The 24,758-nt window shown below is 44.3% G+C and overlaps 1 protein-coding gene across 1 annotated transcript; it reads left to right on the top strand.

Moving 5' to 3' along the window:
- Nucleotides 1-22,891: 22,891 nt before the first annotated feature.
- Nucleotides 22,892-24,388, top strand: LOC123170723 (tyrosine decarboxylase 1-like). Its single transcript, XM_044588514.1, has one exon. The coding sequence runs from the start codon at nucleotides 22,892-22,894 to the stop codon at nucleotides 24,386-24,388; it is 1,497 nt and encodes a 498-aa protein (XP_044444449.1).
- The last annotated feature ends 370 nt before the right edge of the window (nucleotides 24,389-24,758 follow it).

Below are 24,758 nucleotides of genomic sequence, written 5' to 3'. Positions count from 1 at the left end.
TCCTTTATTAGAAATTGGTGTTTCCAATGTATATTTTCGAGGCTTTCTATGCATGTTGGTTACTTATATATATGCTGTTATGAGTACCAAGTAGATAAAAACCCAAAATTGGCCTGCGTCAGTTGACCATTCACCATGCCCCAGAATCCTTTATTAGATCTCCTAGTATTCATTTAGAAATTGTTGTTTACGATGTATATTTTGCAGTCTTGCATGGTCCATAGATGAAATCAAGAAGTTGTCATAGCTTGGTTATTTATTTATGCAGTTGCACCTGAGAAGAAGATAAAAAAATTCACACGCCCTTCCACGATGCTAGAAACACCACCGGAATGGGAGCTAGGCGGGGAGGACCTTATTTCATCTACAAAGAGCCGTCATCGCATCACATCTCTGAGCAGGACACGAACCCTAAAACCTAAAAAAATATTAAAAAGCGGAGCCCTTCCGCCGGCAAGTGCCGGGATCGACCGCGCCTCCATAGTCCTTAGACAAGACCAGGTAGACCGGTGCCGGCGCTGGCTGGAGCAAAGAGAAACGCACGCTGGGTGCAGGGTAAGAGCGGCCGCTGAACCGTATAGGTCGTACGCTGGTAGATATTATCTTCACATATCTAAGACACATTAATTATTCTGATGAGAAAATATTGCGCAAAATCGATGGTTAAACCATATGCAGATGTTCCGAAGTTGCAGTACTCGGTGTTCGTGATATTAACGAGTTTGTTCGTGATATGCCTCGAGATCAAAACTTTTTGCAAGACCGCGCGGTGGTACGCGCTGGCGGGGCATCCTCGCGCAACTTCCTTGGACGTGGTGCCCCTACCGATCCCCGGGAGCCGTCGCTCTGTCTTTGTCATGTACGTCTTTTTCTCATGTCTATCTTTCCTCGGTTCGGTTAATCATAAAATATCTCTCTTTCTCATGTACGTCTCTCACAGGTCTCTCCCTCCTCTATTTGGTTAATCAGGAAATAAAAGCCGTTGGAATCAAGTTATTATGGTGTACATGTTTTGCTTAATTCTGAAAAGAAACTTTAACTGTACGTCGTGATTTGCCGGCCAGTCGATTTGGCTGAGAAAGCACACACGCACGTACAAATCATCTAAAGCATGTTGATTGATTCCGAGTTGGCTGAATGCACACGTACTTATCAGAAGAAACAAGTTGCTTATTTTAATTTGGAGAAAAAGAAGCAAGTTGCTTTTTTTAGAAGAAAGAAGCAAGTTGCTCAACGATCGTTCTGGAAGCCACATGGGTCGGGAAATAGTCAGTTACTTGCCCAGTGTATGGGCCGGCCATATTCGGGCTTTAGCGAGCCTTTTGTTCATCGGTTTTGGAAAGATTTTAGAATCATCCCTGAACCAGTTTTTTCTCCATTTCCTTTCCTTTACTTTCATTTTAATATCATCCATCATTGTGAATAACGGAATTACATTGAAATGCAGGAACATTTTTGAAATCTATGAACTCTTTCTAAATTGGTGCACTTTTTTGAAATTCATGAACAATTGTTTCTAAAATCTTGGAACATTTTTCAAACTCACATTTTTTTCAAATTTGGAACTTTTTTAAAATACGGGAACAATTTTAAAATCCTTTATCATTTTATTAAATTCAGGAACTATTTTCTAATTCATGATCTTTTTTTGAAATCCCTAAAAAAATACAAATTTGTGCATATATTTTCAAATTTAAAATCCATGAACATTTTCAAATCAGTCATTATTTTTAAAATCCTGATTTTTTTAAAAATGTTAATGGATTAACTTTCAATAAGGGCCTCCATCTACTGGGGCCACCCATCAGAATATGTGCTCATACACAGAGGCTTCCCCTATATAGGAAGTGCAAGGATCATAGAAACATCCTGACGAGTCACGATCATCCCCCCGGTCCAGAGGTGGAAAGTGTGTGTCTCCAGCCTCTCCATCGGTCCACAAGTGCGGTGAGTGTCGTGGCGTTCAAGTTTGGCGTCGACTAGCTAACACGCTAGATGAACGGGAGCAGTCCTAAAGTCTCGATGTGTGTACGGCTCATCATATGACATGACACTCGATGAGGCCCCGTGAGACCGAATCTTTAGGGGTCCAAGCATCTGCAAACATACAAGTGAGAATATTATGGCATATCCATTTGAACTAAAAAAATTATGAACTACCAACTAGTATTTTTATTACCATGCACTAGTAGAAAACAGGGCTTTGGTTCGGCTAGAAAAGAGCATTAATCCCGGTTGCATTACGAACCGGGACTAATGTGAGCATTAGTCACGGTTCGAGCGGCTAGGGCAGCGTACATGCATTAGTCCCGGTTCAAATGGGACCTTTAGTACCGGTTGGTGCCATGAACCGGGACAAAAGCGTGCGATGCCCATTAGTACCGGTTCGTGGCACCAACCGGTACTAAAGGTTAGACCTTTAGTCCCGGTTCGAGCCACCAACCGGTACTAATGGGGTTTGAGGCATTAGTACCGGTTCATGGCACGAACCGGTACTAAAGGTCCCGTTTTCAAACTCTAACCCCCACCCCCCCGGTGGATCGCCTTTTCAGTTTTGTAAAAATCAAAAGAAAATGATAAAAATTTCAAAAATTAAAATCCTTCCAGATGTAGTTATGTTACTACATGTACTAGTTAGGAAAATTTAAAAACTTAAATTTGGACATGTTTTGCAAAAAGTGTAGGGAAAATGTAAAACGGCTATAACTTTTGCATACGATATCAGAAAAAACGTATAATATATCAAAATGTTCAGCACAAAAATCCGCATCCGATATCAACAACCTACAGCCTGTTTGCAATTTTTTAGAATCCTCAAATTCTAAAAGGAAAAAAAGTTATGCTCAAATTTCTGTTTTTTTTTGAATTTTTGTTAAATCTGGTCAAACTATGGTCAAACTACTTATTCAAGAAGTATTAGTGTTACTAAATAATTATTCAAGAATATTGGTATTACTAAATAATTATTTCAGTTTTTTTGAATTTTGGTCAAATCTGGTCAAACTGTGGTCAAACTATGGTCAAACAATGGTCAAACTAATTATTCAAGAAATATTAGTGTTACTAAATAATTATTTCAGTTTTTTTTGAATTTTGGTCAAATATGGTCAAACTGTGGTCAAACTGTGGTCAAACTGTGGTCAAACTATGGTCAAATTACTTACTCAAGAAATATTAGTGTTACTAAATAATTATTGTTTTGTAGAACAATAGTTTCAAATTCAAACAGTGAAATGTGTGACTTCATGCTCAAGCTAAATTCCGGGAAGTTAGATGATTTGGAATGATGAGGGGTGATTAGAGATTAGAGGTTAAATTGAGCAGTGATGAGGGGTGATTAGAGATTAGAGGTTAAAAAAATTAAGAAATTTGAAAATAAAAAAAATAAAAAAAAAATTAATTTTTTTTTTCAAAAAAAATCATAAAATTTTCTTTAGTACCGGTTGGTGTTACCAACCGGGACTAAAGGTGGACCTCCAGGCAGCGGCCACATGGAGGGCCTTTAGTCCCGGTTCGTGTAAGAACCGGAACTAAAGGGGGAGGCTTTAGTAACGACCCTTTAGTCCCGGTAACAGAACCGGGACTAAAGGCCCTTTTTCTACTAGCGATCTGCTTCTCCACCATCAAGTAGGCCCGGTGTTGAGCCTATAGGAATCACCTAGAAGCCACACCATCCTACATATTTCAAACAATAAGACATATCTGAGCATTATTTCATATGTGGGCATTATTTTGGTTTCTAAGCAAATATGAGCAAACAACCATACATCATATGCATTATTTTATATGTGAGCATTGTTCGAAATACACCCTAGAGGCAATAATAAAATGGTCATTATCATATTACCCATTCATAATAAATGCTTATTATTCATGCTAGAATTGTATTGACCGGAAACTTAAATACATGTGTGAATACATAAACTATACCGTGTCCCTAGTAAGCCTCTATTAGACTAGCTCGCTGATAAAAAATGGTTATGGTTTTGCTGACCATAGACACGAGTTGTCATTTGATAATGGGATCACATCATTAGAATGATGTGATGGACATACCCAACCGTACGCTTAGCATCAAATCGTTTAGTTATTTGCTACAGCTTTCTTCATGTCAGGTATCAGTTCTGTAGACCATGAGATAATGCCACTCCATGAGATCATGTATCTCCGTATGTGTCTGTGAAGTTTCCTCGATCGAGACTGAGATTTGTCACTTTGTATGGCGGAGAGATATCTCTCGGTCCTCTCGGTAATACAACATCACAAGAACCTTCATGTGGCTAATGAGTTTAGTCACGGGATGTTGTATTATGAAACGAGTCAAGAGACTTGTCGGTAACGAGATTGAGTTAGGTATGGACATAGCGACGATCGAATCTCGTGCAGGTAACATATCGCCGGCTAAAGGGAATTGCATACGGGATTGACCGAACCCCTTAACATCGTGGTTCAACCGATAAAGATCTTCGTCGTATATGTAGGAATCAATATGGTCATCCAGGTCCCGCTATTGGTTATTGACCGGAGAGGTGTCTCTGTCAGGTCTACATGACTCTCGAACCCGTAGGGTCGCACACTTAACGTTCGGTAGCGCTAGGGTAGTAATGAGATATTAACATTGGTGATTGAAGGTTGTTCGGAGTCCTAGATGAGAACCCGGACGTCACGAAGAGTTCCGAAATGGTCCGGAGGTAAATATTTATATATGGAAATTCATTGTTAACGGGGTTCCGAGGGTTATGCAAGGCCACCAAGGGTTCCATCATGTCCCATACTGTAGCATGGGCTGTAAGGAGGGGCCCTAGCCTTAATGGGTTAGGGGCACCAACCCCTACAAGGCCCATGCGCCTAGGGATGGAAAACCCTAGACAGGAGGACCCTCCACTTGAATTGGAGGGAACTCCTCCCCTCCTTGGCTGTCACCCCGTTCCTCAAAGGAGGGGCAAGGGCTGGCCACGTCCCTCCCCTATATAAATAGAGAGGAGGCGCAAGGGGCAGCCCATCCCTTGACCACGGCGGCTGTCATCTCCCTCTCCCATCACTTCCCCCTCCGGGTAGTGCCTGGCGAAGCCCTGCCAAAGTTCCGCTACCATCACCACCACCACGCCGTCGTGTTGGACCAAATCTTATCTACTACTTCTTCCTCGCTTGATGGATCAAGAATGAGGAGACATCACTGAGAGCCATACGTGTGCTAAACTCATAGGTGTCGCACGTGCGGTGCTTGGATTGGATTGGATCGCGACGCGAGTACGACTATGCCAACCACGATCTCTAGATCGTTAATGCTTTCCGTCTACAAGGGTATGTAGACTCGCTGCCCTATCGTAGCTGCATCTCCTAGATTGATCTTGGGTGTTCATAGGAAATTTTCTGATTTTCATGCTTCGTTCCCCATCAAGCATTATTTTATATATATATCTATTCATCTCAACAATCGTACATAGGTACTAAAATAGTTTTAAACAATCATGTAATTAATACAATTTCATATGTGAGTATTATTTCATACATAGATACAAACTCATATGCAAGCATGATTTACAATACAAATGAACAACACACATATTCCCCAATGTTGACAACACATCAACAAATCCTAAATCGCCCCACATTATTTCAATTTTCCATATGATATTCGAATCCATAAAAAAAGGGTTTCCCCGAACTTGCACAAATATGAAAAATCTGAATGAATTTTTGGATGAAAAGGAGAGGATCGGAGGAGAATATCTCCGACAGGGATTGAGGCAAAAATCCACTAAGGAAAGTTTCAGAATGCTGGATTTGAGAACGGAATTTGAAGACGGGGGGGGGGGGGGGGGGGGGGGGGGGGGGGAGCCGCAGCCGACTCTCTCTTATCCCTGGGGGAGGGCCAGCTCGCGCCGTTTACTAAGTGTGAGCATACCGCCTATGCCTTAGGCACTATCCTCCATACTATAGCGCCTTTCCCGTGGGTGGCGGTCCTTAAACGTGGATGGGTTCTGACATGTCTCCGCGACTCCACCCTGGCAAGGGATGTAGCGCCAATCAGAATGCTACCTTGTTTAGCATAGCTCCTATGCGTTGGACGCACCTAAAAGGGTTAGCTCTATGAAATACTTTCGCCGAGAGTTTACTATTTGAATTTGTTTCGTCTTTGGATTATTTTTCCTACTTTGCCAATAACGGACGCCGTGTACAGATGTTGTACTCCTTTTTATACACTAGAGAGTTTTTGTACTAGTATGTAGTACCAGCACCGGAGCCAGCATAGTGGCGTTGGTTTCAGCTGAACCCTATGATTTTTTCTGGTCACTACGGTACTGGTGCACTAGTACAAAACATGGCTTTGGTTGGGGTCTGGCCATCCCATTAGTCCCGGTTCAGTCATGAACCGGGACCCATGGGGGCATACGTCCCGGTTCGTGCGCCCAGGGGGCCGGCCGGGCCTCGTGGGGCATTTGTCCCGGTTCGTCTGGACCCATTTGTCCCGGTTCCAAGCACGAACCAGGACCAATGGTCCTTGCTCCTGGCCCACTGCCATTGGTCCCAGTTTATGGTAGGAACCGGGACAGAAGGGGGGCCTTTAGTCCCGGTTGCAACCACGAACCGGGACCAATGAGTTGCCTATATATACCCCATCGCCGCAGCAGAGCACTCCACACTACTCTGTTTTTTCTGGCCGGTGAGGGGAGAGCTTTGTGGTGCTCTAGCTCACCTCCTATGCACCTGAGGTGTTCGATGAAATGCCCGAGCCACACTAGTTAAGATTTCTCCTCTCGAAACTCGACCTCCACGCTCCATTTTCCCCGAGATTTATCTAGGTTTAGCAGTCCATCACGTCCCGTCCCTGTCTTCACCGTCGTCGATTGCCCGCGCCGATCTCGTCGCCGGCACCACCGTGGTGAGCCTCTTGTTCTTATCTTCTTTCTGAAAGAAAAAAAATTCTTACTTTAGATAGATACTTGTCTAATTTTCTTACTTTTATTATTGCTTGTTATTATAAAGTGCGATGGTTTTGGTATCCGCCCTCGTCGGCCCTCGTCCTGTCTATGACCGCATGTGGTATATATTATTTTTTATAACTATTTGGTTCATTTATTGTTTATGACAATTATGCTGACCAACGTGACATATATTTTATTTATCTAGGAGGTATGTGAACGGAAATTCCAACCAACCCTATTGTCGAGAGGTTAAATTTAGTTGAAGAAGAAAACAATTACTTGAAGGAAAAAATAAAAAAATTGTGGAGGAGAAGATGATATTGGAGGTGCATGTTACGGATGTCGTCGATGATCACAAGATCAAGATGGACGCAATGCGTTTGAAGATTAGAAAGATTAGAAAATATGTCATTCATACCGACGCTTGGTATCATTATGCCATTGGATCAATTGTTACCTTGGTTGCGATTATGATCGCATTTGTTGTTGCACTGAAATGTTTTACATAGTTTCAATGTATGGTTTAATTAGATGCTGTGGAGAGCTATATGTTGTTCAATGAGAACTATGTATGTACTTTGGTTTTAATGTGATGACGAACTTCTATTAATTTGGTCACTTATCTATCCATGATGTTCTGTAATGGTTTTTGACACACTTAATTATATATAATGCACGCAGATGAACCGACAATGGATGTACGGTGAAAGACACACCTCCGAGTATGTTAAGGGCGTGCATAATTTTCTCGAAGTGGCTGAGGCAAACAAGCAGAATGGTTCTATGTGTTGTCCATGCCCTATATGTGGGAATATGAAGTCTTACTCTGACCGAAAAATCCTTCACAACCACCTGCTTTATAAGGATTTCATGCCACACTATAATGTTTGGACCAAGCATGGAGAAATAGGGGTTATGATGGAAGACAGCGTAGAAGAGGAGGACGATGACAACTATGTGCCCCCAGAATACGGTGATACTGCAATGGGGGAAGCTGCCGAAGAATAAGAGGAACCAGACGATATTATGCCCGATGATGATCTCCGCCGGGTCATTGTTGATGCAAGGAGACAGTGCGAAAGTCAAAAGGAGAAGCTGAAGTTCGATCGCATGTTAGAGGATCACAAAAAGGGTTGTACCCCAATTGCGAAGATGGCAACACAAAGCTCGGTACTGTACTGGAATTGCTGCAGTGGAAGGCAGAGAATGCTGTGCCTGACAAAGGATTTGAGAAGCTACTGAAAATATTGAAGAAGAAGTTTCAAAGGATAATGAATTGCCCGACAGTACGCACGCAGCAAAGAAGGTCATATGCCCTCTAGGATTGAAGGTGCAGAAGATACATGCATGCCCTAATGACTGCATCCTCTACCGTGATGCGTATGAGGATTTGAACGCATGCCCGGTATGCGGTGCATTGCGGTATAAGATCAGACGAGATGACCCTGGTGATGTTGACGGCGAGCCCCCTAGGAAGAGGGTTCCTACGAAGGTGATGTGGTATGCTGCTATAATACCACGGTTGAAACGTCTGTTCAGAAACGAAGAGCATGCCAAGTTGATGCGATGGCATAGAGAGGACCGTAAGAAAGACGGGAAGTTGAGAGCACCCGCTGACGGGTCGCAGTGGAGAAAAATCGAGAGAAAGTACCGGGCTGAGTTTGCAGGTGACCCAAGGAACATATGGTTTGGTTTAAGCGCAAATGGCATTAATCATTTCGGGGAGCAAAGCAGCAATCACAACACCTGGCCCGTGACTCTATATATGTATAACCTTCCTCCTTGGATGTGCATGAAGCGGAAGTTCATTATGATGCCAGTTCTCATCCAAGGCCCTAAGCAACCCGGCAACGACATTGATGTGTACCTAAGGCCATTAGTTGAAGAATTTTTACAGCTGTGGAATGAAAACGGTGTAAGTGTGTGGGCTGAGCACAAACAGGAGGAATTTAACCTGCATGCGTTGCTGTTTGTAACCATCAACGATTGGCCCGCTCTCAGTAACCTTTTAGGACAGACAAACAAGGGATACCAGGCATGCACACACTGTTTAGCTGACACCGAAAGTATATACCTGGACAAATGCAGGAAGAATGTGTACCTGGGCCATCGTCGATTTCTTCCGACCAACCATCAATGTCGAAAGAAAGGCAAGCATTTCAAAGGCGAGGCAGATCACCGGAAAAAGCCCGCCATGCTTACCGGTGATCACGTACTTGCCCGGTGGACTATGTGTTCCGAATGACGGTGAGGGACGCGCACCCATGTGGAAGAAGAAATCTATATTTTGGGACCTACCCTACTGGAAATACCTAGAGGTCCGCTCTTCAATCGACGTGATGCACGTGACGAAGAACCTTTGCGTGAACCTGCTAGGCTTCTTGGGCGTGTATGGGAAGACCAAAGATACACCGGAGGAACGGGAGGACCTGCAATGTTTGCACGAAAAAGACGGCATGCCTCCAAAGCAGTATGAAGGTCCTGCCAGCTACGCTCTTACCAAAGAAGAGAAGGAAATCTTCTTTGAATGCCTGCTCAGTATGAAGGTCCCGTCTGGCTTCTCGTTGAATATAAAGGGAATAATAAATATGCCAGAGAAAAAGTTCCAGAACCTAAAGTCTCATGACTGCCACGTGATTATGACGCAACTGCTTCCGGTTGCATGGAGGGGGCTTCTACCGGAAAACGTCCGATTAGCCATTGTGAACCTATGTGCATTCCTTAATGCAATCTCTCAGAAGGTGATTGATCCAGAAATCATACCAAGGCTAAGGAGTGATGTGGCGCAATGTCTTGTCAGTTTCGAGCTGGTGTTCCCACCATCCTTCTTCAATATCATGACGCACGTCCTAGTTCATCTAGTCGACGAGATTGTCATTCTGGGCCCCGTATTTCTACATAATATGTTCCCCTTTGAGAGGTTCATGGGAGTCCTAAAGAAATATGTCCGTAACCGCGCTAGGCCAGAAGGAAGCATCTCCATGGGCCATCAAGCAGAGGATGTCATTGGGTTTTGTGTTGACTTCATTCCTGGCCTTAAGAAGATTGGTCTCCCTAAATCGCAGTATGAGGGGAGACTGACTGGAAAAGGCACGCTAGGTGGGGACTCAATAATATGCAGGGACGGGCATTCCTGGCCTCAAGCACACTACACAGTTCTACAGAACTCTACCTTGGTGACCCCGTACGTCAATGAACACAAGAACAGTGTGCGTTCCAAACACCCGGAGCAGTGTGATGACTGGATTACATGTGAACACATCAAGACTTTCGACAGTTGGTTGGAAACACGTTTCACAGGTGACAACACTGTTTGTGATGAGCTGTACTCGTTGTCCAGGGGACCCTCTTCGACTTTATTGACTTACAAAGGATACGAGATAAATGTGAATACATTTTACACGATGGCCCAATATCAAAAGAGCACCAACCAAAACAACGGTGTCCGCTTTGATGCAGCAACCAAGAGGGGAAAGGACACATATTATGGTTACATAGTGGACATATGGGAACTTGACTACGGACATGATTTTAAGGTCCCTTTGTTTAAGTGCAAATGGTTCAATATGTCAGGAGGCGAGGTACAGGTAGACCCACAGTACGGAATGACAAAAGTGGATCTGAACAATCTTGGGTACACAGACGAACCATTCGTCCTAGCCAATGATGTGGCGCAGGTTTTCTATGTGAAGGACATGTCTACCAAACCGAGAAAAAGAAAACATAAGGAAGCGAACACATCATACGATGAGCCAAAGCGCCAGATAGTTCTTTCAAGAAAAGGAGACATCGTGGGAGTGGAGGGCAAGACAGACATGTCCGAAGATTATGAAAAGTTTCATGAAATTCCTCCCTTCAAAGTCAAGGCTGACCCAAGCACCCAGTTAAACGACGAAAATTATCCATGGTTACGGCGCAATAAGCAAAGGACACAAGCGAAGAAAAAGTGAAGACTTTCTCCCCACAACTATTATGAAATGCCTTTTGTAACAGGCGAGTTTCCGTATGAAACCCTGATACTTCAAAAGAGATTGTCCGTTTTGTACACGAAGTGCATCCAGTTTTCGCCGTAACCCTCTCAACTTTTTAGCACATGATATGTGGTTGAAATGATGATACCATGCCAACTTTCAACCTTTTCAGAGTTCATTTGAAGTGCTTTTGAATTTCAGGGTCATATAGCTCAAAAAAATCAGTAAATGCATGAAAAATAACAAATGAAGTCAGAAAGGGTTGAAACTTGATGATGTGGCTTTTAATGGTGCATTTTGAACACACAAAAAGTTTGGAGTTCAAATAAGTTCAAAATAATGAAATCCCTATGTAACAGTTGAGTTTTCGTCCGAAACCCTGATACTTCGAAAGAGATTGTCCATTTTGGACACGAAGTGCATCCAGTTTTTTCCGTAACCCTGTCAAATTTTTAGCACATGCTATGTAGGTGGAATGAAGATACCATGCCAACTTTGAACCTTTTCAGAGTTCATTTGAAGTGCTTTTGAATTTCAGGGTCATATAGCTCAAAAAATTCAGTAAATGCATGAAAAGTAACAAATGAAGTTAGAGAGGGTTGAAATTTGATGATGTGGCTTTGAATGGTGCATTTTGAACACACAAAAAGTCCGGAGTTCAAATAAGTTCAAAATAATGAAATCCCTTTGTAACAGTTGAGTTTTCGTCCGAAACCCTGATACTTCGAAAGAGATTGTCCATTTTGTACACGAAGTGCATCCAGTTTTTGCCGTGACCCTCTCAACTTTTTAGCACATGATATGTAGGTGAAATGATGATACCATGCCAACTTTCAACCTTTTCAAAGTTCATTTGAAGTGCTTTTGAATTCAGGGTCATATAGCTCAAAAAAAATCTGTAAATGCATGAAAAATAACGAATGAAGTCAGAAAGGGTTGAAATTGATGATGTGGCTTTGAATGGTGCATTTTGAAAACACAAAAAGTCTGGAGTTCAAATAAGTTCAAAATAATGAAATCCCTTTGTAATAGTTGAGTTTTCGTCCGAAACCCTAATACTTCGAAAGAGATTGTCCATTTTTTACACGAAGTGCATCTAGTTTTTGCCGTAACCCTCTCAACTTTTCAACACATGCTATGTGGGTGAAATGATGATAGCATGCCATTTTTCAACCTCTTCAGAGTTCATCTGAAGTGCTTTTCAATTTCAGGGTCATTTAACTGAAAGAATGAACTTATATAAAAAAGAATGAACTAGAAAACTTTTATGAAACTATAATAGCAAAAATAATAAACTAAAAGAATAAACTAGAAAAATTTAATGAAACTCTAATAGAAAAAAGAATGGACTACAAAACTTTAATGAAACTCTAATAGCAAAAGGAATCAACAAAAAACTTTCATAAACCTCTAGTATTATTGAAACTAAAATTATATAAAATTTATGCATCTAAAATTATCAAAGTATTTTCTGTTCAAAACATTATAAGCAAAAAGAATTTTCATAAATAATTTTTTTGTTACAAACTTTAATAGCAAAAAGAATTATCATAAAGATTTTTTTTTAGAAACTAAAATAACAAAAACTGTTTTTGAATATAATGATAAAACATAGTAATATTAAATAGCTAGAAAAAGAATCACTCCAAAATCTATTTTTATAGTAAAGTTAATCACAAACTAGTGATTCACACAAATTTCAAAGAATTCAAATTTAAACTATTCAAATTGGAAAACTAATGGCACTAACAGAAAATTTATTATTTTTATTACCTAAAAGCAAAAAGAATCACTGAAAAACAATAAGTATTTTGTTGTAAGTAGAAAATAAATAAAATAAATAAAGCAATAAAGATAACAAAAAAAACTGGAAAAAAATAAAATAAATGCCACCTACTGGGCCACCACGGCCTGAATACGACTAGAAACCCACCAATGGGCCAGGATTCAGGCCTGCAATAGGCCTAGTACGCCCACAGGCAGATAAAGTGACTTTAGGCCGTAAGCCTGCATTAGAGAGGAGCTCGAAGTGGTCAGTGCACCAGCACTTATAAACCACTGTCGAAGGCTCTCGGCTAGCGAGGTGGGACTAAACATCCCACCGGACCGCGCCAGTTCGTGCAGACCAACCGGGACCAATGCTACCGGCTATCTATTTTTCCTTCTTCCCCTCTATTCCTTCTTCTTCTCCTTTTTTTTCTTCTTCTCCCTCTTCTTATTTTTTCTCCTCTTCTTCCTCTCCTCTTCTTCTCTTCTTCTTCTCCTTCTTTCTATTCTTATTTTTTTCTCCTCTTCTTCTCTTTTTTCTCCCCTTTTTCCTCTCCTTCTTTTTCTTCCCTTCTTCCTTCTTTTCCTTCTTCCTTCTTCCTTTTTTCATCCCTTCCTTCTTCCTCTCTTTTCCATACAATAAACATACATACATACAAACATACATACATATAAATAGAAAGCATATTATATTAAAAAAGCATATATACATATATATATATAAAGCAACGACGGCGGCGGGGTGGCAACGCGGCTGCGGCGGCGGGGTAGGGCATGGCGGCCGGTGTTCACAGAGGAGGCGCCGGGGCGGCGGACAGCGTCGGGCGGCGGACGGGCGGCGGGCGGCGTCGGGGAGGCGTCATGTGGCGGATCGGGGCAGTCTGGCGGCGTCATCGGGGCAGTGTGGAAGAACTGAATGAAAACTTTCACAAGTGTTGGCTTATATAGCCAGAGCATTTGTCCCGGTTCGTGGCACCAACCGGGACCAATGCACCCTTTAGTCCTGGTTGGTGCCACCAACCGGGACCAAAGGTCTCTTTTCACCAGCCCAAAGGGCGGGAAATAGAGGCCTTTGGTCCCAGTTGGTGGCACCAACCTGGACTAAAGGGTAGCATTGGTCCCGGTTGGTCTGCAGGAACTGGCGCGGTCCGGTGGGATGTTTAGTCCCACCTCGCTAGCCGAGAGCCTTCGACAGTGGTTTATAAGTGCTGGTGCACTGACCACTTCGAGCTCCTCTCTAATGCAGGCTTACGGCCTAAAGTCACTTTATCTGCCTGTGGGCGTACTAGGCCTATTGCACAAGATTTATCAAGAATGTCCCCATCATGGATGTGCACAAGTTGATCCAAACCCTAGAAGCGCTGCCGAGGCCACCCAAATTTACCAAGTTAAAAGAGTGTTCTCATAGAGGCCACCCCAAACCCTAGAAGCGTTGCCGAGGCCACCCCAAACCGTAGAAGCATCGAGGCCACTAATATGATTCCTTGTTGTGATTAGCTAGCTAGCTAGGTCTACGTTTGCCACTAATATATCCATCTGTCATGTTTTGTATATTAATTGCCATGTTGTAATATTTGCAGAAACTATGGAGCACCGAGACTTGGAAGCCGGACAGGTGTCGGGGGACATAATCCTCGCCGGAGGTGATGTCATGTCGTATCTCAATGACACCGATGGTCTGGAAGGAGAGGGAGAAGCAGGCTACGGTGATCGAACAATGGAGGAGGAAGGACATGATTATGATGGCTCCGGTGACCGAATGCCGGTGGAAGAAGGACACCGTGACGACGGCTCCGGTGACCGAACGGAGTCCGGCCAAGTATATATATTAATTAAGCCTGTGCTGACTATAGCTAATTGATGCATTAATTGTTTTGGTATGTACACATATTAACTCTCTTCTTTCTTCTTTTCTAGCCCTCCGGATCGGGCAAAACTTCGGTAACGAGACGAGGCCCGAAGAAAAAGTTGCGCCAGGATGAAAGGTTCACAATCACAGCAATTGCGCGCGATGGCCAACCGATTGAACCCATGCGCACCAAGGAAGCATTTTCTGCTCAGTGCGGGGTTCTTGTTAGGGACATGATCCCTTTCAGCATCCACCAATGGTATAAGCTTAAGAACGAAAACCCTGTGGTGTCTTATGTCAACGATAGGTAGAAAGATGATCTTTGGACCGCGCTGAAGGCAAATTTCACCCTACCGCCAGAGGCGGATCCAGAGAAGCCAGTTATAGAGCCATTGGTCAAGGCTCATGCTCTTAAGAAGATGGCTGATCTACTCAGGAGGTGGAAGAATGAGTTGAAAACAACGTTTGTTGAAAACTGCAGAATTCACCGGCCGGTTTGAGAAGATCAGACATCACTGGGACGCATTTGTCGCCCACAAGATATCAGAGAAGAGTAAGAAGATGTCAACGACAAACAAGAAAAATGTTGTGAAGAAGGAGCATCACCATCGCACGGGGTCAGGTGGCTACCTCAAAGCTCGGCCGTTGTGGGACAAGGCTGAGAATGACCTGCTTGATAAAGGGGTCGAACCAGAGACATTGAACGGGCCAGACCGTTCAAGGACTTGGTTCTTCGGGGTTGGGGGAACCTTGGACCCTGAAACAGGGAAGTGCGTTTGGACGAACGAGCAACTACGAATACTCGTCAGGATGCTTCAGGAGTATATCGCCGTAGTGCAGCAAGGGACGTTCGTTCCCGATAGAGAGAAGAACGAGCTCACAATGACCCGCGGGAATCCTGAGCACCCTGGACGGACACGAGGCACGCCAGGCTCCATTTCATGGAAGGCTGGATTTCCCGACGCAGGCGGTTACAAAGGCCGGGAGAGGAGGAGGAAAGTGGAGCAGACCCAACTACAGGCGCTGCATGCAAGGGTAAAAGTGCTAGAGGAACGAGAAGCAGTTCACAGCAAGTGACCTGCCGAAGCTACCCCGCCATCTCACCGGAGAAGCAGCGTGGCTTCCACCGAGCTACTTCAGGAGCCTGTCTTCACGGCTCCTGCTAGCTACCCCGTGGATGCTATCACTGAGTCTTAAGATTGCCACCTTATGACGCAATGGCAGAACTTCAAAGTCAAGGCGGCTGTCGGCTCTGTTGCACCTCCTGAACCCGGCGCAACTTATCACTGTCGTCCAATTCCAGAAGGATATGCTGCTGTGATGGTGGATAAAATAACGGAGGGATTTGAGGAGCTCGAGCTTGACCACCCTACCGGTGAAGGGGAGACTCGGCTAGGTTGTGCTCTGAAGACTCAATGTCTATGGCGGCAGGAGGTCATCAACCTTCCGAACTGGACGCCTCCGCCTCCTCCTCCTCCTCCGGTGAGTCAGGGCACTCCGCCTCCTCCTCCGCCTCCATCTCCGATGGGTGATCAGGGCACTCCGCCTCCTTCTCCGCCTGCGCCGGTGCGTCCGAGCAGCCCGCCTCCTTCTCCGTCTTGTCAGCAAGGGCGGAAGAGAGCCGCCGACGCTATGGCTGCTCCGGCGCGTCGTAGCAGTCCGCCTCCTTCTCCGCCTCGTAAGCAACAAAGGAAGACAGCTGCCGCTGCTCCGGCCGCCCCGGCGTCTAGCAGCACAGCCAGAGGCGGGAGGCAATACAGATTCGGTCCATCTCTCAAGCCTCTAGAGAAGTTACCCTACGAGATGACTGAGAAGGAAAATGCGGAGATCTGTCAAGCCCAAGTGAGGGACTTCTTTGAAACGCAAAGAGCTAAGAAACATCCACCTCCGGAGGAGAAGATAGATTCGGTGAAAGCAAAGCCCACTATCGATGCCCTGAAGAAACCACCACCGTCTCCGCCGGATGACAACCATGTCCGCGCTCTTAATAAGGCAACAGAAGAAGCGCGTCGGTCGGGAACTATTTCAAGTGACAAAAGGTTACAAGAACGAAGAAGTGGGAAAAAATTCCCCAGCTCGGCGAACAGGCGAACCAATCATGCCCCCCGCTGAAGGTGTCTAGCGATATCGCCGTTAATGATCCGAGGATGGTCCCCGGTTATACCAATCCTGGTGATTACCTGCCCGACTATGCACATTTTGATACAATGGAGGTGGACGAACACAAATACCGGTACGGGAGGCCTCTCGTCAAACTTGGTCATCCTCCTCTAACAACGATGCTGCGAAGATTCCATAAGTGGTACATGGACACCTGCAAGTCTGGGAAGGATATTTTGACGCTGAGAGTTAAAGAGGAGTACGACCTCGTTGGAATTGATCTGTTGTCTGTTCCATTTGAGGAGTTCTTCCAATTTTCCAATCAAAAGGCCCTCGATAAAATAATCATCACTTGCTACTGTTTGTAAGTACTTCTGTAATTAAGTCTTTATATATAGCTCAGCTTTTTCATTGCATGTATATATAATTATCCTCACTATATTATGTAGATTAAAGATCGTCGAATGCAAGAAAAGACAAATTTATGATATTGGGTTCATTAACACAAATCTTATAGATGAGTGGACGGTTAAACATGATGCCAAAGAAGCCGAGGCCAACTTGCTAAAATCGTTGCTTCAAAATCAAAACAAATATAAAATACTCTTTCCTTACAACTTCAAGTGAGTGTTACTGTCTTGTGCATATTCGGTTTCCATTATCACTCGAGGTTAATGTAATTGATGAGTTATGCATGCGTGCGCAGCTTCCACTTTATTCTCCTAGAGATTGAGCTTGAGCAGGGACTAGTAACCGTCTTAGACTCAAGACAAAAAGAACCCAAGGAGTATGCGGTCATGACTGAAATGCTCGAGAAGTAAGTTCAATCGATCATTAACGCACCATATCGGCAACTTTGTTCATTTCCTCATATCAAGTAATAATTATTTTCTTTGTCTCGCAGGGTTTGGAAAGTGTTCGCCGCGGAAGCTCCGGGACTGCCGAAGAAGCTGTGATTTACACACCGAAAAGTAAGTACTACTAGCTAGTTCCGCGCATCTCCCATTTACTGTAGCTAGTTTCATAAATACCATTTATAATGCTTGATTATCAGTTTGATTGACCTCTATTTCTCGTAAAGTGGTTGTGGCAGGAAGGTGGGACTATTTTTTGTGGATACTACATTTGCGAGTACATCTAAAACGCGACGACCTCTAAGCGGGCTACTCTAAAGAAGATTTTGAAGTGCGTAAAATATAATATTCACAATTTTATTTTATTAACATCATTTGTGTTGAGTTTCATTCATATATATGTATTGACCCCCTTCTTCAAATTAGCTTTGGGAGCTGCGGGAGGAATTGGCGGGATTCTTTCTTGACCACGTCATAGATAAAGACGGATAATACCATGTGGAAGTTGACATCATATGCTAGGGATTGTAAGATATTTTATATTGTATATATGTAGCTAGTAGCGTCGGACAAATGTACGAAAACTTGTTGCTCGACCAATCTCTCGGAGAAAGAGAGGTCGATCACTTCTCTTTGTATATGTTCATGACGATCTTGTGTACTTAATGGTTTACTTTATTTGCTTACAAGCTAGCGTGTCGAGTCCTCTCTATACGTATAGTACGTAGCATCGACCAAGCACGGAGATAAGAGAGGACACTTCTCTCTGTTAGCTAGCTAACACAATATATGAAACCCCTAAATTAACCCTACAAAACCCCAAAAACCCCAAACACCCCTCCCTCCCTTTCAAAAAGAAAACAAAAACCCCAGCCCTGAACTGCTGACGTGTGCACGCTTATTCGTCTCGGTTGGTGCTACCAACCGGGATAAAAGGTCCCCCCTGCCTGGGCAAGCCGCAGCGGCCACGTGGAGCCCCATCTGTCCCGATTCGTATAACACTGGTAGAAAAAAGGCCTTTAGTCCCGGTTCGCAAAGGCCTTTAGTCCCGGCTGTGCAACTAAAGACCCCCCCCCTTAGTCGCGCCTCTTACAAACCGCGACTAAAGGCTTTAGTCCCGGTTCTCGTGGCTAACCGGGACTAAAGGCCTCCTCCGCAGGTTTAAACCTGGTTTTTTTGCGAATTTAATTTTTTTTCCAAATTTCTGAATTATTTTAACCTCTAATCTCTAATCACCACCCCTCATCACTACTCAATTTATCCTCTAATCTCTAATCACCCCTCATCATTTCAAATCATCTAACTTCCCGGACGGTCACCCATCCTCTCACTACTCCAGCCTGAGCACGCTTAACTTCCGGGTTCTATTCTCCCTCGTTTCCAAGTCTGCACTTGTTGTTTTCCTGAAAATAGTAGGATGTCAATTCTATTAACCCTCAGGAATTTAGCTTGAGCATGAAGTGACACATTTCACTGTTTGAGTTTGAAACTGTTGTTTTAAAAAACAATAATTATTTAGTAACACTAATATTTCTGGAATAATTAGTTTGACCATTGTTTGACCACAGTTTGACCAGATTTGACCAAAATTAAAAAAAACTGAAATAATTATTTAGTAACACTAATATTCTAGAATAATTAGTTTGACCATTGTTTGACCACAGTTTGACCACAATTTGAATTTTTTTGAATTTTTTTGCCTCTCCAGATCTTAAAAGCCCCGTATCTTTTTTTCTGTTAGGTTTTTGAGGATTTTGAAAATGTTTAATGGGGTTCCCCTGGTTAAATTCGGATGTAACTTTTCGAGTAGATGATTTTTCATATAAAAAACTTTTTCATCCGAGTTCGTATGCAAAAGTTATGCCCGTTTTAAGAAATTCCAGAGAGATTTTGCAAATAAAGTCGAAATTCATATTTGTTAATTTTCCCAAAAACTAGACCACATATCACATGAGAAACTTATTTTATTTTTTTGACATTTCCATCATTTTCTTTTGGTTTTTCTAAAACTGAAAAGGCGGTCCACGGGGGGGGGGGGGGGGGAGTTTGATGGTCCCTTTAGTACCGGTTGGTCTGGCCAACCGCGACTAAAGGACTAACCTTTAGGCCCGGTTGGTCTGGCCAACCGCGACTAAAGGACTAACCTTTAGTCCCGGTTGGTCTAGCCAACCGCGACTAAAGGCCTTCGGGCCAGCCTGAGGACCTTTAGTCCCGGTTGGCCAGGCCAACCGGGACTAAAGCCCCTCCCGTCAGCCAGCTGTCGACCGAGCGCGCTGGGCCCAGATAGTTGGTCGCGGGTCTCCTCCCGAACCGCGACTAAAGACCCCTTTGGTCGCGGTTCGATTATTTTGGGGACTAATGGGGGCGTATGGAAGCCTCTTTTTCTACTAGTGTAAGAACCGGGACTAAAGGTACTGGGCTTTAGTACAGACCCTTTAGTCCCGGTTCCCGAACGAGGACAAATAGGCCTTATGAACCGGGACAAATAAGCCTTTTTTACTAGTGGTGGTGCTCCTTGAGTAGTAGTTGTAGTAGTACTACTTCATGAACAGTAACATCACTATTGACATTGACCTTTGAACAGCAGTACTAAAACTACTCCATCCATTTTATAATGTAGTGCATTCGTGTTTTTAGAGATTTGAGTTCGATTATAAATTTAAATAACATGGGCAACTGCGACAGGAGCAAAAATTCATTGGACGTGATGTATTTCTACACAGAACACCCTCTTATTTTTTTATCTGCGGAAAAACTCAACCATAGCATCGAATTTTTACACAACAACCCCTCACTTTTTTTATGTACATTAAAAATCCGAGCCTCGTACTGCACAATTAACACCAAAAAGGTGCGGCAGGAGGAATTGAACACGTAACCAATTGTTTAAATTCCAGCCAGTCTAGCCACAAGGCACTTCTGGTTTTTTTTTTTTTTTGCGGGGCAAGGCACTTCTGGTTAGGGTGTGCACATTGGATAACGATTTATATGTATACGCAAACTCTGGAGTTTAATTGGGCTGCGTGTACTGCGGCCCATTTTGTGCACACTATTCTTTTAAGATATTTGTAAGACGTACGTATGTCTCAAAAAAATGGTAAGACGTAAGTAATAAAGTTATGTTCCCTCAAAAAAGAAGTAATAAAATTATGTTCAGAAATTTTTCTGTTAAAAATATTATACATACAAATGAAGATTAGTAAATAGAAATAAATAAATTATATACACTTGTGGCTCATATTTAAATTATACAAAATTATGAATACATACATTTAGGGGCCGTTTGGTTGGAGGCCTGAGAAAATTTGCCTGGCCTGACGACCTCCCTGGAACCTGCCTGTGCACTATTTGGTTGGTGACCTGAGAAATGAATCGAATGCCTGGCCTGGATGCATGCATCGATCATTAGCCTGTCTCGTAATACGTGTAGTACAATTAGCCTGACTCAGGGTAAGTTTGATTTGCATCCACAAGTCCATGCCTGGGAAAAATAGGTGCCTGGACTAGGCCTGAGAAGATGATGGTTTTCTACCTGGCCAGGCAAGCATGTGGCAAGGTCGTTTGGTTCATGCCTGGGCTGGCCGTGTTTCAAAGTGGGGCCCTACAGGTGCTAGTTATTGCATTAGTACATATTAGAAAGCCAGGCAGCTATTGTAGAGTCCAGGCATCGGCCAGGCATGCAAATTCAGACGCCTGGACCAGGCTAAGTACATGCATGCAGTTTTTGACCAGGCTAACCACAAGTATAGTCCTCCAGGCCAGGCTAGTGCAGGCATGACCAGGCTACCAACCAAACGACTCTCAGGCAGCTCCCAGGAACGATTCAGGCCAGGCACAAAATGGTCAGGATGCCAACCAAACTGGCCCTCAGGCCTTGGAATTCTTGAGCCTGGCCGCTGCCTGAGGTCTAATCACAACCGACACAAGGCACCCACGTGAACCTATTTTCTAAACGGGAAAGGTATCTAGCAGCTAAGCACTTCACATGCCAGGTTGCCAACCAAACAACATATTCTCAAACTTGCCTGGCCAGGCAAAAATCACATGACTCTCCGGCTGCTGTCAGGCACTGATTTTTCTCAGGCATGACCCTGAGGGTGGCAACCAAACAACCCCTTACTACATATTTATGAATATTCACTTCTGTATAATATTTTACTCATCACTTATATTAAAATAAATACATAATTTAATCATTAGCCACGACTGAATATTCATATTAATAGTTTCAATTTTATGAATAGTTTTAATTATACAAGTATTAATCTATACAAATGTGCATATAATTATTTAATTGTTTGTAAAACTCAAATAATTCTTTTAAATATGTAATACACACATTTATATAACACAGGTGTTTATATGATACTCAGGTTTATGAACTATTTTTGTTAATGTTTTTTTATAATACACACATCTATATTGAAAATTTACTTACTAATCATCGTTTGTATATATAATATTCTAACGTACGAATATTTGAACATAACTTTATTATTTACGTTTGACAAATATGTTAAAAAATAGCCAAAATGGGCCGCAATATCAGCAGCCCATTGGAACTCTGCATGCGTCCCGTTTAGTCCATATAGGTTTGGTATCCCATTTAGACAGCAAGATCAGAAGGGTTGTAATGGGAGCACGTGTTGTGCTAAACTAGTTAGTATTGGGTTCGAGTTCTAGAGGAAATTTTTTTGGTGTTAATTTCCGCATATATGTATAGTTTTCAGATAAATTGAAAATGTGGGTGGGGTTGTGCAAACGTACATCACGTTGACTTTTTTGTAAATAAAAATATATCAGGGTTTTTTGTGCAAAATTACGTCAGGCTAGCACAATCGCTCACTGACAGTGGGGTCATACACATGGAGTACAGTTTTCCTGTAAATAGAAACTGTGGGTGGGGTTGGGCAAAAATACATCGCGGTGGTTGACTTTTTTGTAAATAAAAACATATCAGGGTGTTTTGTGCAAAATTATGTCGGGCCTGACAGTGGGGTCATACACATGGATACGTCCGCATACTATATTATGACCGTATCTGCACACTTGAGGTGACTACAAAACCTTATTTTCATTGTTTGAGCACCAAACTGAACATGTGGCGCAAGTTGTATGACTGGTGATGATGTTACCTCGATTAGAATAGAATAGACAGATACCTTCGGTATATCATGACCAGTATAGTACAGTACTATGAGCCTGTTTGGAAGCTCTCCCGACTCTCGACTCCGCTCCGCGCGAGGAGCTGGGTTCGAGACGCTCCGCAGTATTGTGCTGGCGCTCCCTCCGCTCCGGGAGCTGCAGTTGGGGAGCGGAGGGGATCCAAACAGGGCATATATATAGATAGTTAGCAAAGCCCCATACCTTAGCCACACACGACGCACACACTGTACATTGCAAAAGCGTAGTACATTGGCCATGGGGAGCGCAGCAGCGGACGCGCTATTGCCACTGGACCCCGAGACGTTCGCCGCCGAATCGCACGCCGTGGTCGACTTCCTCGACGGGTACTACCGCAACATCCAGAGCTACCCTGTCCGGCCTGATGCCGAGCTAGGGCGCCTCCGGACGCTTCTACCCGACGCGGCCCCCGAGGATGGCGAGCCGGTGGACGTAGTACTGGAGGACGTGCGGCGGCACATTGTCCCGGGGTTGATGCACTGGCAGAGCCCCAGCTTCTTTGCATACTATCCAATGAACGCGAGCACGGCCGGGTTCGCCGGTGAGATGCTCTCCGCCGGCCTCAACGTGGTGCCGTTCGCGTGGGCTGCCTCGCCGGCTGCAACCGAGCTCGAGGCCGTCGTGGTGGACTGGATGGCGAAGCTGGTGGGCCTCCCGGAACGCTTCCTCTTCTCTGGTGGCGGCGGGGGCGTGCTGCAAGGGAGCACCTGCGAGGCCGTGGTGTGCACGCTCGTAGCCGCGCGCGATCGCGCGCTGATCATGCTCGGTGGCCATGAGGGCATCCTGCGGCTGGTGGTCTATGCCTCCGATCAGAGCCACTCCACTTTCCAGAAGGGCGCGAGGATCGTAGGGATCCCACCGGCCAACTTCCGCGTCATCCAGACATCGGCGGCGTCGAGTTACGGCCTCACCGCGGACAGTGTCCGCCGCGCTGTGGATGCTGACGTGGCCAGCGGGCTTGTGCCGTTGTACCTGTGTGCCACTGTCGGCACGACCGGGCTTGGCGCCGTCGATCCACTGCGCGAGCTGGGCGAGGTGGCCAGACGATACGACATGTGGTTACATGTCGACGCCGCGCACGCAGGTAGCTCTCTGATCTGCCGCGAGTTCCAGGATTGCCTTGACGGCGCCGAGCTTGCAGACTCCGTGAGCATGAACCCGCACAAGTGGTTCCTCACCAACATGGAGTGCTGCTGCCTGTGGGTGGCGAGCCCGGCCGCACTTACATCCGCACTCTCCAGCAACCCAGAATACCTCAACAACATCAGCACCGAAAATGCAGCAGCAATGGACATGGTCGACTACAAGGACTGGCAGATCGCATTATCGCGCCCTTTCCGCGCCATGAAGCTGTGGGTGGTCTTGCGCCGCTACGGCGCTGTGGCCATGCGAGCATACATACGGAGACACATCGATATGGCCAGGTGGTTCGAGCTGGAGCTGGAGGCCGACGAGAGGTTCGAGGTGGTCGTGCCAAGGAGGTTCTCCCTCGTGGCGTTCCGCCTCCGCCCAAGGCACGAGGGCGACGACGTGGAGGCCTTGAACCGCAGGCTACTCATGGCCATCAACTCCAGTACTGGGCGGGCCTTCCTGACACACTTTGTCGTGGATAACAAGTTCATTATCCGTCTGGCCGTGGGCGGGGCCATGACGGAGATGCAACACGTCCGGGCTGGATGGGTGCTTGTTCAGGAGAAGGCAAAGGAAGTAGGCGCCACTCCGGGGCGTTACTAAAGCGGTAAGGCCTCCTTAATTTGGTTTGATTGAATTTTGTAGCAATTCTATAGAATATTATTTCTATAGAAAAATTTCTTTCAGAGTCCTTTATTCTATAAGAATAAAATCTTATTTCTATGAAGACATTTTTTCTATCCTCAACATTTCATAAAAAAATAACCATTATCCTAAGCTCAATGAAAAAATCCCTTTATGTGAACCAAATGACATATTTTTTCTATTCATATTAGAGCATGATTAATAGTATAGCCAGCTGCTGGCTATAAGCCAGTGCCATGTCATATACAGCCCATCTTATAGCCAACATGTACAATAGTAGATCAAAAGAGTGTACTACTTTGTTATTATGTGGCCCACATTTCATTTT

This window comes from Triticum aestivum, chromosome 7D (assembly GCF_018294505.1).
Source record: "Triticum aestivum cultivar Chinese Spring chromosome 7D, IWGSC CS RefSeq v2.1, whole genome shotgun sequence".
Classification (NCBI taxonomy): Eukaryota; Viridiplantae; Streptophyta; class Magnoliopsida; order Poales; family Poaceae; genus Triticum; species Triticum aestivum.
This window is presented reverse-complemented; position numbering and strand designations above follow the sequence as displayed.

Coding starts and splice junctions, on each gene's coding strand:
- LOC123170723 (XM_044588514.1), top strand. CDS start 22,892: ATGGGGAGCGCAGCAGCGGACGCGCTATTGCCACTGGACCCCGAGACG.